Below are 16367 nucleotides of genomic sequence, written 5' to 3' on the forward strand. Positions count from 1 at the left end.
CTCCTCTGAGGAGTATGATTCGGGGTGGGTGGGCATCTTGCATTTAGGCATTCCTTCAGGAACACCCCCTCTGAGTTTTTCTGCCTGCATACCGGAGTCCTCCTCACTAGCTAGCGACAGGCGGGGGCAAAGGACACTGTCTACCGGTCATTCCCGCCTTCCACTAGCACAGCAGACGGGAGGCTAGGACAACACCATGAACTAGCTAGCTTGCTAGTTAGCGACACTGTGTGCTAGGTTGCTACTTAGCTTGCTAGTGCACAATGTCACCCCGACTCCCGCCTGCTGTGTACCAGAGTCCCCTTTAGGACTAGCTTGCTAAGCTAGCACACAGTGTCCTTCGCTCCCGCCTGCCGAACACCTGCCCTCACCATCATTAACAGAACTGCGGGAAAAGTGCCCGATAGGGGCGAGGGACGGAGGCGAAGGATACTGTTTATCGGTGTATGGCTAGATAGCTACCGTTGATGACTCACCCTGAATGTAATTCCGCTGCTCTATCAATCATAACCTACACTCATCTTGGAGAATAAATATCAATGTGGATGGGTAGCCAGGCAACTGTGTCATAGCAAAAGAGAGAAGACCATTGTGGTTGGCCATCTGTATTAACCGTGCTACCTGCTGCCCCCCTGCTAAAGAGGTGATGGTGCCTTCCAGGAAGCGCCCCCCCTCTCTGTCTCTCTCGCTCTCTCTCTATATACACTGAATTAAATCAGCTGACAAATGGTATCTCCCTACTCCCGTATGGAACGCGCTGCCGCGCCGAAGCCGGCTGCTGCCCGAGCGTTGAAAGCGTAGAAGATTGCCTGTGGTTCTTTACTGTTGTGGATATCGGACTGACTCCGGCGAGGGAGAATTATTCGCAGTCGAAAGGGAGGTTACTTTTCCGCGGCAGTGGCGGAGCGCGCTGACCATGGCCTCCAACTTTAATGATATAGTGAAGCAGGGATACGTGCGGATACGGAGTAAGAAACTAGGGGTGAGTGTCACTTTGCTGAAGGAGAGGAGAGGCTTCTACGTAGTTATTTGTGGTCAGGACAGGCAGGCAGCAGTAGCCGCATCAGGAAGGCAGGCAGGGAGGCAGGGGCACTAGGAAGGCAGCTGGATTATTTAGAAAAGGTGTAATTGCAGGCAGCTGTCCTGCTTTGAGTTTTACAGAGTTAGATAATAGAGGAGCAAAACAACATGATTCACTTTCCTTTAGTGGTTGGATTTGTTGAGAGTTTTTTTTCGTTAATATGTAGGACATTAAACAGAATATGATGGCAATAACAATGTTTAAAATTGGGATAGTGTTTGTTGGAGATATTGGCAAATTCACGTTTATTATCTTGCAAAAAGTTTGATGATTATTTATTTCCTTCATCACCACATTGATTACTAGGTTGTCAAAGTTGTAATTTAGGCTACTTCCCTAATTACAGAGACAACTCCATCATTGACAACAGCTGTTTCTAAATTATATTCAGTCCATGCAGGGGACTGACTCCTTGCCTACAAGCATGATGGATATAGATGGTGTAAGGATAATGGTGAAGTATTGTGTTGATAAAGACTGGATGGTATATCAGTGTGGTTGTGAAAAATAGGCTAAAGTGGGTAATCTAGCATAAAGTAGACTGCAACTGTGGTCAAATGAGTTGTATTGACCAGAAGCACTGAAGCACTGCAACGGGTAAACAACTAAATTATAACACAGTAATACAGTTGTAATAACAGTAGCAATGGCTTATGTTTATAATGCTTTTCAAAATGCTCAAAGCACTCTGCTTACATTACATACAGTGATCTGTATCCCCCCCCCACTAGACAATATCATTCTAACAGTAAATGGTGGTGATGATGGTAGCCTGTACTCTGTGATATTTCCTGGATCTTTAAAGCCAGCTGGGGTATTTTTAGATTACAGTACATTACAGAATTAATGTAGAGCAGAAATCTTTTCCTCTGACCATGATGGGTGATGCTGGCTAATGATGTCTGCTTTCTTCTCCCCTGCCTTGCCCTCATCACGACTTTGTCTTCGTGCATTTACATTTTAGAATAAGACTATTGTAATTCATTTTTCTACGATGAAACATTTATGATAAAAAAGAAGGAAAATAACATTTGATCCTCCCATTCATCGTATCACTCAATTTAAAATCTCTCTGGTCCACATTGTTATGCGTATTTGTGAGTGTATATTGTGTTCTGGCACAGTGCTTTGCTGTAACTTTGTGAGTTAGATAATTCAACATTTGGCTGTTGTGGAGGTGGCTATGCCAGGACAGCTACCTTTCATCATGCTGGTTGTGAGGCAAGGGCTGAACAGCAATATGTTATTTTTGTTCTCAGCCTGTCAACCTCCCCCAGCTTGTTGTTTGGATCTAATGCCATGCTGGTACGGTCGTGTCTCACCTCTGATAAAGCATGTGGTGGACTGTACAGACTGACGGACAGAGAACCTATAGGAGGACTGTCTGACACTGAGAGGTTGTCCTCCTCACCTTCTGCCTCTCCAGTTTTGCTGCTGGACTGTTTCTGGGTGGAACAATTCCATATCGGTGCTACCCCTCCTAACTCATAACCTTAACCAAAAACAATTAGGGCAGGGGTATTCAACTGTTACCCTACGGTGTCCAGAGCCTGCTGGTTTTCTGTTCTACCTGATAATGAATTGCACCTCGTGTCGCAGGCCCAGATCAGGCACTGATTGAAGGGAGAGAATGAGAGAAAACAACTGTGGAACTGGCTTCGAGGTCCAGAGTTGAATATAAGGGCATTAGAAGGTTAAAAACAAAGCTGACCTTACTGTGCAATTTGTGTATGTTCTTCAATATCACTGTAGCAGTTGTTGGATGGGTTTTTTTCCCACTCAGCGAAGTTCACTGGTCTGTAAAATGGTCTGTCAGACGTGAAAAGGTCCACGTTGACATAAGAACCATCGCATCATGACTGACCTTTCAAAACCTAGCCTCCTCCATCCTCCTCCGCTTCCCCCTCTCTCTGACCTTACTCTCCAGAGGGCTACCATTTCACATATTTTCCTCGTTTCAATTTCTGATTATGGAAAACTACAGTTGAATGATATTAGGATATTTCTTCTGTGTGGTATGAATTTCCGCGGCTAACAATAGATTCGGCGGAAAACCTCATCAGCATCAGTCAACCTGATTGGCTCATTTTCGAAGCTGGTCATGTGTGAAGGTTAGATCGTACTGTGTCAGTGTTTCTGCGGAATTGTTAAAAAGGTCTAGGCACATTTTTGTTCTTCCCTCTCTTTTGTTTATATGTCATGTTTAGTCACTTTACCCAGCCTTGATGGAATACATTATATTTCTACTTTAGAGTCTAGACAACTCCTTTGTTGTATTTTTACTTAGATATACTTGAAGAGTTGTGAAGAGTTGTGTGGTGTATTGATATAGTCAACTAAGCCTCCGTAGCTTGGAGATTCAGATTGGCTGAGAGTCAGAGATTGTTGTCTCGCCCTCGCCTCACACCTCTTCCTCGCTCCCTCATATCTTCCCCTCTCATAACTTGTCCCTGTCCCTCGTCGCTCCCTGTCTCTCATCTCATCGCTCTCTTACCTCTCCCTCTCTTCCTCATCTTTCACACTCTTTCTCACCTCTCACACAACTCAGTCTCTCACGCCTCTCTTCCTCTCTCAGATCTCCCCCTCTCCCTCATCTCGCTCCCTCTCCTTAATCTTTCCCCCTCTTTCTCACCTCTCCCCCTTCTCTCTCATCTCTTCCCCGCTTTCTCAGTTCCTTCTTTGTCCTTCCAAGCCTCTTACACCCTTTTCCCTCTCACTCTGTCTCTTACCCTCTGCTTCTCCCTCTCTCTCTCTCTCTCTCTCCCTCCCTCTCACTCTCTCTTACCCTCTGCTTCTCCCTCTCTCTCTCTCTCCCACCCTCTCACTCTCTCTTAGCCTCTGCTTCTCCCTCTCTCTCTCTCTCTCTCTCTCTCTCTCACTCTGTCTCTTACCCTCTGCTTCTCTCTCCCTCCCTCTCTCTCTCCCTCTCACTCTGTCTTGTACCTTCTGCTTCTCTCTCTCTCTCCCTCCCTCTCTGTCTCGCTCTCACTCTCTCTTCCCTCTCCTTCTTTCTGTCTCTCTCTCTCCCTCTCTCGCTTCCTCTCACTCTGTCTCTATCCCGCTCCCTCTCTCTCACTCTCCCTCTCACTTCTCTCTCACTCTCCCTCTCACTTTCTCTCTCGCTCTCTCGCTCTCTTTCTCTACCTCTCTCCCCCTCTCTCTCTCCCTCTTCCCCCTCTCTCTCTCTCTCTCTCTCTCTCTCTCTCTCTCTCTCTCCCTCTCTCCCTCTCTCTCTCCCTTTTTCCACTCACACACACACACACACACACACACACACACACACACACACACACACACACACACACACACACACACACACACACACACACACACACACACACACACACACACACACACACACGCAAACGTGAATGCACGCACAGCTGCATTGGGTGGCCGCACACACTGGCCCAACACGGGGGAATTGGCACAAAATCACACACAAACAAACAAGCAAACAATGTTTTTCCAGAGTAGGTGGTTCTTCAATTAGATCTAATCCTGTGGCTTTCTACCATAAGCTATTACTTGTTTTCTGCGCTCTGACTCAGTCTGCCCGGGAGACAGACAGACAGACAGACAGACAGACAGACAGACAGACAGACAGACAGACAGACAGACAGACAGACAGACAGACAGACAGACAGAACCAAACTAAATATAAACTGGTGGTGAAGGGCCTACCGCTGTGTAAGAAATAGCTACGATGGCATAGGATATTGCCATTATCCCCATATCCTGTCCTTCTCTGTGAGAAACGGAAGCATAGACTGTCTGGGGAAGGGAGCAAAACATGACCTTTTAGTCATCTGAATGCAGGTCCATGTTCCTCAGGTTGAGGTTTGTGCTAGAGATGAGGAAAGGTCAACTGAAGCATGTCTCTATCTTAGTCATAACTAATGGATATAGGAAGCACCATTTAGTCATTTTTACAGTTCCCTGGCTATCAGCCAGGCTGCCATTCAAAGTCACATCCCCGTAAATGGTGACACTGTAAATGTGCCATCAGGGAGGAAGGGAGAGAGGGATGGGGGAGGAAGGGAGAGAGAGAGGGAGCGAGAGGGAGGGAGAGAGGGATGGGGGGAGGAAGGGAGAGAGAGAGAGAAAGATTTCTGTTTTCAAAAGAGTGATATTGAGAGAGATTGAGAGTGAGAGCATTTTAATTTAATCTGACCCTGATTTGATTGTCGTTAATCTTGCTTGAGCTCTTTATAGTACTCCCTGTTATGCTCTGAGAGTCAACACATTGTCATCTCCCCAACAAGTCCAATCTGCCACCATGTTCTTTTCCCCCTGACTAAGTTGCTTCTATCCCTGCCCATTCATCTCGTATTAACTCCCCTAACCGCTCTTCTTTGTCTCTCCCGGGGTGTTCTTCACTCAACCCCACTCAAAGGGGGCTCTGTCCTCACTGATCGCTCAACTGTATTTTCAGAATATGTATTGTAATAAATGAAATGTGATTGGTCACATACACGTGTTTAGCAGATGTTATTGCGGGTGTAGCGAAATGCTTGTGTTTCTGGCTCCAACAGAGCACTAGTATCTTAACAAGGAGTATTACTGTAAGTGTGTGGTTATGTTGCCTGATGTGGTTAGGGACGGAGCGCACAACAGACGCACCAGGCCAGTAACGGAGGAGAACAATGGTTGTATTGTGGGAGATGCCCCAGTCAGTTAAGATAGGATCTCTACTCACTGTGTGCTCTCACTGTTAACGATGACAGGCTGGCCTGGATACAGGGCGTCAGGAGATTCTCCGCAGGTAGACTAACTCACTAGGCAACTCTCTCAAACTGGAGCTGCAGCGACTGTCCTATAATAATAATATATGCCATTTAGCAGACGCTTTTATCCAAAGCGACTTACAGTCATGTGTGCATACATTCTACGTATGGGTGGTCCCGGGGATCGAACCCACTACCCTGGCGTTACAAGCGCCATGCTCTACCAACTGAGCTACAGAAGTGAGTTTATGGAAAGAGGCAGGCGATTTCAGTGAACTTCCCATTTCTATGAATTTAAGACTTTATTTCCCACCATTTTTGTAAATGTGAAGTTGTTGATCTAAACAATATGGCATAAGGATATTTCCACCAGCTAAGTCACTGTCACTGACTGGCCGTTGTACTGTACTCGGAGGTGAGTTTCTGGAATGAGGCACTCGGTTACACTGAACTGTTGTCAGCTGAGCTTTCCTGTTCGATAGTTTTAAGGATGCTTCCAGAAGGACTGCTCTAGTGTATAGCCCCGCATCTGTATATTCGGTGAGAGATGTTGTTGGAACCCAGCTGATTAACTCACAGATATGCAGGGCCAGGCGTGGGCGTTCCTTCGTTCGTTCGCTTGGACCAATTTGTTTTTCTGTTTTCATCAGCTGCTATCAGACACAAAAGACCTAAAGACAAATGACTGGCTCTTATTGGGCCTGATGAATGGCGTCTCACAGGATATGGGAAACAACACAGCCAACATTATTCACAGTGAAAAATGTGCTACTATTCAGCTCCTTTCATAAATAAATCTCTGTCTTCAGACCTCGCTTGAATATTTCACATCAATGATCCCCGCTGCTCTTAATTATCAAAAGAGCTTTTTACTCTGAACAGGTACAAATGTTGCTATTAGCAGTTAGAGATGTCTAAGGCCCAACTGATGAATTAATGTGCCACATAGAAGGGCCCGGGGGCTCACAATGGGGCATTGTGTGCATCAATACACTTTCTTCTCCTCTGCTCCTCCTCCTCCTCCTCCTCCTCCTCCTCCTCCTCCTCTCTGCCATTCCCTCTTGAGGATGCCTGGGAGGTCTCTACCCTCTGTCTCATTCTCTCTCTCTCTCTTTCTGTCTTTACCCTTTCTCTGTCTGTCTTCTTCTCCCCTCTCTCTCCCTCCCTCTCTCTCTCTGACATCCCACCACCTCACTCTCTCTCCTTCTCTCTCTTTCTCTCGCTCTCTCTCTCTCTCTCTCTCTCTCTCTCTCTCTCTCTCTCTCTCTCTCTCTCTCTCTCTCTCTCTCGCTCCCTCGCTCTCTCTCTCTCTCTCTCTCTCTCGCTCTCTCTCTCGCTCCCTCGCTCTCTTTCTCTGTCTGACCCACCCGCCTCTCTCTCGCTCTACCCCCCCCCCACCCTCTCTCTCTGTCCCTCTCTGTCCCTCTCTCAATATCAATTCATTTTCAATTTAAGAGCTTTATTGGCATGGGAAAAATATGTTAACATTGCCAAAGCAAGTGAAGTAGATAATAAACAAAAGTGAAATAAACAATAAAAATGAACAGTAAACATTACACTCATAGAAGTTCCAAAAGAATAAAGACATTTAAAATGTCATATTATGTCAATATACAGTGTTGTAACGATGTGCAAATAGTTAAAGTAAAAAAGGAAAATAAATAAACATAAATATGGGTTGTATTTACAATGGTGTTTGTTCTTCACTGGTTGCCCTTTTCTTGTGGCAACAGGTCACAAATCTTGCTGCTGGGTTGGCACACTGTGGTATTTCACCCAGTAGATATGGCAGTTAAATCAAAATTGAGTTTGTTTTCTAATTCTTTGTGGATCTGTGTAATCTGAGAGAAATATGTGTCTCTAATATGGTCATACATTTGGCAGGAGGTTAGGAAATGCAGCTCAGTTTCCACCTCATTTTGTGGGCAGTGTGTACATAGCTTGTCCTCTCTTTAGAGCCAGGTCTGCCTACGGCGGCCTTTCTCAATAGCAAGGTTATGCTCACTGAGTCTGTACATAGTCAAAACTTTCCTTAAGTTTGTGTCAGTCACAGTGGTCAGGTATTCTGCCACGGTGTACTCTCTGTTTAGGGCCAAATAGTATTCTAGTTTGCTCTGGGGTTTTTTCTCCCTCCCTTTCTCTCTCTGTCTGACCCACCGCCTCGGTCTCTCTCGGTGTCTAAACCCCAGCCTCTTTCTCCCTGTCTCCCTCTCTCCCCCTCTCTCAATCCTCTCAATAATACATCAAGCTGTCTGTCCCGACTACTCCCAACAGCAGCTTTGTGTTTTCATTGTGTTTGTGATAAACTGCTCTGTAAAGTGCAGAGTTCACTAATCCACACAGAGAGAGGGGAGAAGTCACAGCTCAGCGCGGATGGAGGGAGGAGAGGACTCCCTACCACGACAATTTAATCTCCCAAATCAATCCCTGATACCCTGATGCTCTGGCACCACAGACTGAGCCAACTGCTGCACCATCTAGCCTCTTAACTAGAGAGGAGAGACACAATCAGAAAACGCCTAACTTGAGACAGACACTTGAGACATTTCATTGCATAATCATTTGTGCTCTTTCTTTTTAAACAGCTCACTCATTTCCTCTGATGACTCTTGTCCTTTTGGTAATGACGTTGACCTTGATAGTGAAGCACTGGTGCATGGTTCACTACCTTAGCCTGTCGGTGTGGCTATAGGCTATACTATGTAAGTGAAGGAGGACTGTTTTAACCTTTTGAGATAATGGATGGCATGTACTGCAAACAGTTTTACTGATATCACAAACAATTGCAAAACGCATCATAGAACACTGTACATAACCAGCAGCTTTTGCATGCGAATAATTCATTTCTCTCAGGATTAACACAAGGTACAAACGTCTCCCTGCTCCAGTTTAGAATGACAGATTTGATGATGTACAGCGCCATTTGAATTGTATGATTCTCCATGGTGTTATTATCTTCTACGGACACACTTGAGATTGACCTGTGAAATCCCGAGGCTAAAGGTATATATCATAGCTAGTAGCTCCTTTAACACCACCTCTCACATCCCCTTCTTCTCTTCTTTCCCCTTCATTAATCACTCCATCCCTCTGGGCTCACAAACCTACTGAACAACTCAATGGGTTTATGCCTATGTGTGCGTGTGTGAGTGTGAGTGCGCGCGCGTGTGTGTGTGTGTATGCGTGTGTGTGTAAATCTGATCTACCTGTAGCTCAATCTCATTTCAGAGGTGTGCGTTAACATAAAGTATGCCATTTTTGTGTTATAGTGTGATCTTGAAATAGGATATTTGAACTCTGTAGAGGAGGAAATATGAAGTATGAAGTTATTCTTAGGAAAAAAGGCTTTTAGCCGGAAGCGGTACACCTTTATTTTAGAATTAGAGATGTAATGACTCTCTCTTTGCTAGCTTTAATCGGGGAGCTGTAAAGGAGTTACACGTCCACATAACCATCCACATGGCCTAGTCACGGCAGTCTCTTTGTGTGTGTGTGTGTGTGTGTGTGTGTGTGTGTGTGTGTGTGTGTGTGTGTGTGTGTGTGTGTGTGTGTGTGTGTGTGTGTGTGTGTGTGTGTGTGTGTGTGCGTGTGTGTTTGTACTTTTGCACGCTACCTGTTTGTGCACGCTACACTCTTCTCTTGTTTTAAATAGAGAAACATCATACATTTTCAATCAAAGATCACTGCATTATTAAAAACTCCCAAATACAATTATTTGAATAATGAACATTCAGCCTAAGAAACAATATTTATTTCAACACATTTGTAATATGTATTTGTAATATGAGAGGTAACGTTGACATGTGTGTTGGCAAAGCTCTGACAGCTATCACCTCTCTCAGCACTCACCAAGGAGTTGATGCTTGCTTCTATTTATTCAGAGATGAGTCTACTCTCTCTCTCTCGCTCTCTCTCTCGCTCTCTCTTTCGCTCTCTCTCTCTTTCTCTTTCTCTCTCTCTCTCTCTCTCTCTCTCTCTCTCTCTCTCTCTCTCGCTCTCTCTCTCTCTCTCTCATGGGAGTTCTTTTAATAGTAAGAAGGTGACAGTTAACTTCTCTCCCCATACAGGGCTGGCAGTAAGCTACCTGTCTGTCCTGCTGAGTACTATGTAAAATGGCACAACAGCTTCCTTCTCACAGCGCCTGGCTTACTGTATCTGCCTGCTTTTAAAAAATGTACTACTTTCTAATGAGTCACAGTGTTACAGAGAAACATGGAGTGCTGTCTCGTCCGCCCGCAATATGATCCACTTTCTATTAAGACAGCTTGTAATATTTCCTCAAGAGTTATTGTTAGAGGAATTAATTTTGGATAAGGTCTGCCAAGGGAAGTTGTAAATGGAGTACAATACCAGCCCTGGCACTGTCACTTCCATGGAAATCATTTATGGGGCCATAATGGAGAAAATAATGACTTCCTTACTCGTAAAGACATGGCAAACATGAAGGTCTTGGACAGTTGTCTGGATGGGAAAACGCCTATAATGTGGCATTAGTATGTGTAAGAAAGAGTGGTTTAGTGGTTGAATAATTGATCATTTGCAGATTGAATGGTATGTTTTGTATGCAAGCAGTGGACATTGAGCTAATGCTGATGCTGTGAGGTACTGAGCAGCAGGCATTTAGATCACACACACATGCACACACACAGTTCCCCCTCCACACACACACACACGCCTGACCTTCCTGTGCCCTAAACACTCCTCTAACTAACTGCATGTTTCCTACGCACTTCCCCACTTCCCCCTGGCATCCCAGTTATTCCCTCTCATTCTGCCCAGTAATCTGTTAGCTGAAGTGATAATTGCATTCCACAATGGCTCCATGCTGAGACTGCACACAGTCACTCTGAATCACTGCCCATGTATTCCAATGGAGTATGTTCTTTAGTGGAAATGAGACAAAAACAATATGACGAACTCCATCACTACACTTCCTTTGATGTTTTACTCTGAGCGAAAAGGTCATGTTTTCCTTCTTCCTCTAACACGTGTTTAATTACATTTGGAAACTGTTAGTTAAAGTGGCTGGCTATTAGCTAAATCAAGTTAGTTACAGTATGAAAGAGATCCCTTTGGATTTTAGTAGTAGGGAAAACTCATTGTGCATATAGCCTAGTTATAACCTAGTTTGGATACATCCCAGTTTAAGGCATCAGCGAGCCAGCCAAAACATGGCTTCATGCATGTATGGATCCCCTATGTTTTCTGGCTGTAAGTAAATGCATGAGCAAACCAACCAGAGCATCAGTACTACTTTAGGATCCAAAACATCAGTGAACAGTAAGCCTACTGTACTACTTTAGGAGCCAAAACATCAGTGAACAGTAAGCCTACTGTACTACTTTAGGATCCAAAACATCAGTGAACAGTAAGCCTACTGTACTACTTTAGGAGCCAAAAAATCAGTGAACAGTAAGCCTACTGTACTACTTTAGGAGCCAAAACATCAGTGAACAGTAAGCCTACTGTACTACTTTAGGAGCCAAAACATCAGTGAACAGTAAGCCTACTGTACTACTTTAGGAGCCAAAACATCAGTGAACAGTAAGCCTACTGTACTACTTTAGGAGCCAAAACATCAGTGAACAGTAAGCCTACTGTACTACTTTAGGAGCCAAAACATCAGTGAACAGTAAGCCTATTGTACTACTTTAGGAGCCAAAACATCAATGAACAGTAAGCCTACTGTACTACTTTAGGAGCCAAAACATCAGTGAACAGTAAGCCTACTGTACTACTTTAGGAGCCAAAACATCAGTGAACAGTAAGCCTACTGTACTACTTTAGGAGCCAAAACATCAGTGAACAGTAAGCCTACTGTACTACTTTAGGAGCCAAAACATCAGTGAACAGTAAGCCTACTGTACTACTTTAGGAGCCAAAACATCAGTGAACAGTAAGCCTACTGTACTACTTTAGGAGCCAAAACATCAGTGAACAGTAAGCCTACTGTACTACTTTAGGAGCCAAAACATCAGTGAACAGTAAGCCTATTGTACTACTTTAGGAGCCAAAACATCAATGAACAGTAAGCCTACTGTACTACTTTAGGAGCCAAAACATCAGTGAACAGTAAGCCTACTGTACTACTTTAGGAGTCAAAACATCAGTGAACAGTAAGCCTACTGTACTACTTTAGGAGCCAAAACATCAGTGAACAGTAAGCCTACTGTACAACTTTAGGAGCCAAAACATCAGTGAACAGTAAGCCTACTGTACTACTTTAGGAGTCAAAACATCAGTGAACAGTAAGCCTACTGTACTACTTTAGGAGCCAAAACATCAGTGAACAGTAAGCCTACTGTACTACTTTAGGAGCCAAAACATCAGTGAACAGTAAGCCTACTGTACTACTTTAGGAGCCAAAACATCAGTGAACAGTAAGCCTACTGTACTACTTTAGGAGTCAAAACATCAGTGAACAGTAAGCCTACTGTACTACTTTAGGAGTCAAAACATCAGTGAACAGTAAGCCTACTGTACTACTTTAGGAGCCAAAACATCAGTGAACAGTAAGCCTACTGTACTACTTTAGGAGCCAAAACATCAGTGAACAGTAAGCCTACTGTACTACTTTAGGAGCCAAAACATCAGTGAACAGTAAGCCTACTGTACTACTTTAGGAGTAATCCTCAGGATGTATCTGATCCACTGGGCTAGAATTACCATCCTTAGTCCTCTGATGATATTCTAGCAAACAACTCTCTCATACAAAGTGTCCTCAAACACACAAAGAGGCATAATGATGTAGTCCTGCAACATGCAAATATTATACTCTCTCTCGGATGCAGTGGTTTGCACTACACGCAATCACATCCCCAGGTTGTGTTTACATGATAATGAAGGTCAGCTAAGCGTTATTAGAATAGTCAAGTGTCGTAGCTCTAAAGAAAGGACCTCTTTCATCCCTTTTGATAGACTGTTTCCTTGTTTCCTTTGAGACAGCTGCCATCGGTCACTTCACAGGCAAGCTGGCTTCCATTTGGTCTTCACACAACAGCCCACACCTGTGTACCTAGCTTATATAGTTGGCCCTGCGCTTTTTGATTTCTTTTTTTGTATTTATTTATTTGCATACAAGAAAAAAAGATCTATTATGCTGAAGTTTTGAAAGGTACATGAAAAGAACATGTGCAGGTGATGTAAATAACAAACACAAAAAACAGAGCAGCTTGGAAGGCACCTCCCCCTTCACATGTACTATATATAAAACAAAACCATACAAAAAAATGACCTGATTTTTAAGACAGATAAACAAATAATCGTATATTTAATAGCCGGGTCCCAGATCTGTAGGCCAATGTGCTTTTGTTTAGCCAACCCCTCTGCCTATCGTTGCCCATACATATCTGAGACCAAGCTAATGGCTAGCCTAATACAATGACACTAACGAATGGAGGCTAACGTATGGATGCTAATGTAGCACACTAATGGCTAGGCTACAAACGTCAGTCCCTACAACACGGCTTGAGTATTATGAGCTGGGGTTAAATTGAGATGTCTGTGTGTTGTGAGGTGTATGCAGCCTGTTTCCCCATGCTGAGGCTGGGAGACAGAATGAATACAATACTAGTGAATATAGGACCTCACTCAGACAGCCATGCTCATAACCAATAATAGACTGTCAAAGTACACTCAGAAAGAAATAGCCGTGGCCTGTTTTGTTTGTCTGTGTTTGTGCTGGGCTGAATACGTTGTCTTCAGCCAGACAGACGGAGTAGGGTTATTCTTACATAGTCAAATCCCTTTTTGTCTCTGTGTTATTGTCTGTGAACACAGCTAGCAACGAGCTGCTTCAGCCTTGTAGTTAGATTAAATGGAAATTGCTCTCTGGCTGCGGCGGGATTGCTGACTGAAGCTGTAATACTGAGAGGCTTTGGGATAAGGGACGTTTTAAAGAGCAGGCAATTGTCATGATGATGACTGAGAGCAGAATCCATCCACTGTGAACCAATTGGAAGAGTATTTTAAAATGTATTTTACATCCACAGTAGAGACCTCCTGCTCACATCAAACAGTTGGCACAGTTATACAACCATCTACATTAGAATCAGAAATCCCACCAGGAAATAAAATGTATAAAACAATGTATATACAACATTATTATTTTTTCAAACCAGTAACATCAATATATTATGCTTGTAGGGAACTGTACTTGAATCTGTTTTTATTCTCTCTTCGAGATGTTGTGAACTATTGCATCTGCTATTTCTGTATGAGGTATGTATGTTCTGACAGCCAGGGCAGGTCAGCTATCCTCAAGACTCCAGAACTCAATCAAGTGTGTGTCTGTTTATGCGTGTGTGTGTGTGTGTGTGTGTGTGTGTGTGTGTGTGTGTGTGTGTGTGTGTGTGTGTGTGTGTGTGTGTGTGTGTGTGTGTGTGTGTGTGTGTGTGTGTGTGTGTGTGTGTGTGTGTGTGTGTGTGTGTGTGTGTGTGTGTGTGTATGTACTGACATGAGCAATACACTGTGTGGTTTCCAACAGCCGAAACATTTGCCCTTTTCTCCCCCACACCTCAGAGAGGAGAAACCTCAATATTGACCTATATCTCCTTGAGAATAATTTGGCTGCTATTTTGGTCCTGTTCTTAAGTATGCTTTGTAGGGTGTGTTGACTGTATCTGCTGCTGTGTTTGACATTTTAACTAATGTTCCCGGCTCCAACCACCCGGTGGCCAACAAGGGCCGAACATCCCCAGAGTACAACCAGGGTAATAAGAAAACATGAGGGAAAGCGCTGCCCTGGTTGCCTGTGCTTGACAGGAATATTTGCATGGGATTTGGGTGTGTTTTTTAACAGGGCTTGTCCTATGGCTTATTGATGTGGAATGAGAGCATAATAGCTCCAGTCTGGTCTGAAATAGCAGAGAGGGCAGAGTATGAGAGATATTCTACTGCGGAAGAGGAAAATTGTTATTTGTTGTCTTGTGTGTTATAATCAATTCACAGGCTTCTAACTAGAAGTCCTGTTTATAAAGTCTAATTTCTCATTATTTCTAATGGAGGGCGGCCTGAAGCCAAATGCAGTTGTTCTCTCTTTCACCAGACCTGTGTTCCAGGCTTCTGAACCAGACTTTTCTCACTGCAAAGAGTTTCTCAACAGCTACTACTTTTTCACTTCTTCTTCTTCACACACTCCCTTCTCCTCTTCTTTCTCTCCCTTCTCTCTCATCTTACACTCTGTCATGGATTAGCACCTGTCCCCGTTGCTTATGTCATCATGACTGTAGAGGCTGTGCTTTGGGTGAGAGCCTGCAATGTCCTCTACACCTGATGTCATGTTCAATAGCAGTCAGTGTCACAGGCAGAATGTATAACATAGAGTTATCATGTATCTCACTCTATTCCATTAGGACATGGATATTACAATTCTGGACTGATTTGGCCCATTAATGTTGACGAGGAGCTCTAGCCATGCACAGGGAAAGAGGAAGAGGGAAAAGAGGGGTGGAGGGGTAAACAAAGAGGAAAGGAAGACATGGATATAGTCTGGAGAAAGGAGGGAAAAGATAGATAGAGAGAGATGTCTTCATTGTTTTGAAACTTCTGTATGTTAAATGTTTACTGTTCATTTTTATTGTTTATTTCACTTTTGTATATTATCTACCTCACTTGCTGTGGCAATGTTAACACGTTTCCCATGCCAATAAAGCCCCTTGAATTGAATTGAATTGAGAGAGAAAAAAGGGAGTCAGAAAGAGAGAGAACCCAACAGAAAGAGATATAGAGAGAGAGAGACAGCGAGAGATACTGAAAGAGAGAGATGGAGGGAGAGAGAAAGCGAGAGACTGAAAGAGAGAGATGGAAGAAGGGAGAAAGCAAGAGATTGAAAGAGAGATGGAGGGAGAGAGAAAGCGAGAGAGATTGAAAGAGAGATGGAGGGAGAGAGAAACTGAGAGAGATTGAAAGAGAGATGGAGGGAGAGAGATTGAAAGAGAGAGAAGGAGGGAGAGAGAAAACGAGAGATTGAAAGAGAGAGATGGAGGGAGAGAGATTGAAAGAGAGAGGAGGGAGAGAGAAAGCGAGAGAGATTGAAAGAGGGAGGAGGGAGAGAGAAAGCGAGAGATTGAAAGAGGGAGGAGGGAGAGAGAAAGCGAGAGAGATTGAAAGAGAGAGGAGGGAGAGAGAAAGCGAGAGAGATGGAAAGAGAGAGATGGAAAGAGGGAGATGGAAAGAGGGAGATGGAAAGAGTGAGATGGAGGGAGAGAGAAAGCGAGAGAGATGGAAAGAGAGAGATGGAGGGAGAGAGAAAGCGAGAGAGATGGAAAGAGAGAGATGGAAAGAGGGAGATGGAAAGAGGGAGATGGAAAGAGAGAGATGGAAAGAGAGAGATGGAAAGAGGGAGATGGAGGGAGAGAGAAAGCGAGAGAGATTGAAAGAGAGAGATGGAGGGAGAGAGAAAGCGAGAGAGATTGAAAGAGAGAGATGGAGGGAGAGAGAAAGCGAGAGAGATTGAAAGAGAGAGATGGAGGGAGAGAGAAAGCGAGAGAGATTGAAAGAGAGAGATGGAAAGAGGAAGAAAGTGAGAGAGATGGAAAGAGGGGATGCAGTGATTACAT

At 44.1% G+C, this 16367-nt stretch overlaps 1 protein-coding gene across 1 annotated transcript in view; it reads left to right on the plus strand.

Annotated features, from left to right (window-relative positions):
• The first annotated feature begins 729 nt into the window (after nt 1–729).
• The window catches only part of dok6 (docking protein 6), a 97103-nt gene continuing 81465 nt past the window's right edge, over nt 730–16367 (plus strand). The window contains exon 1 of the mRNA XM_052483476.1: nt 730–982. Within this exon, the coding sequence (XP_052339436.1) occupies nt 917–982 (66 nt within the window). The 5' untranslated portion in view covers nt 730–916. The remainder of the gene's footprint in view (nt 983–16367) is intronic.

Source organism: Oncorhynchus keta, chromosome 28 (genome assembly GCF_023373465.1).
Source record: "Oncorhynchus keta strain PuntledgeMale-10-30-2019 chromosome 28, Oket_V2, whole genome shotgun sequence".
In the NCBI taxonomy this organism is placed as follows: Eukaryota; Metazoa; Chordata; class Actinopteri; order Salmoniformes; family Salmonidae; genus Oncorhynchus; species Oncorhynchus keta.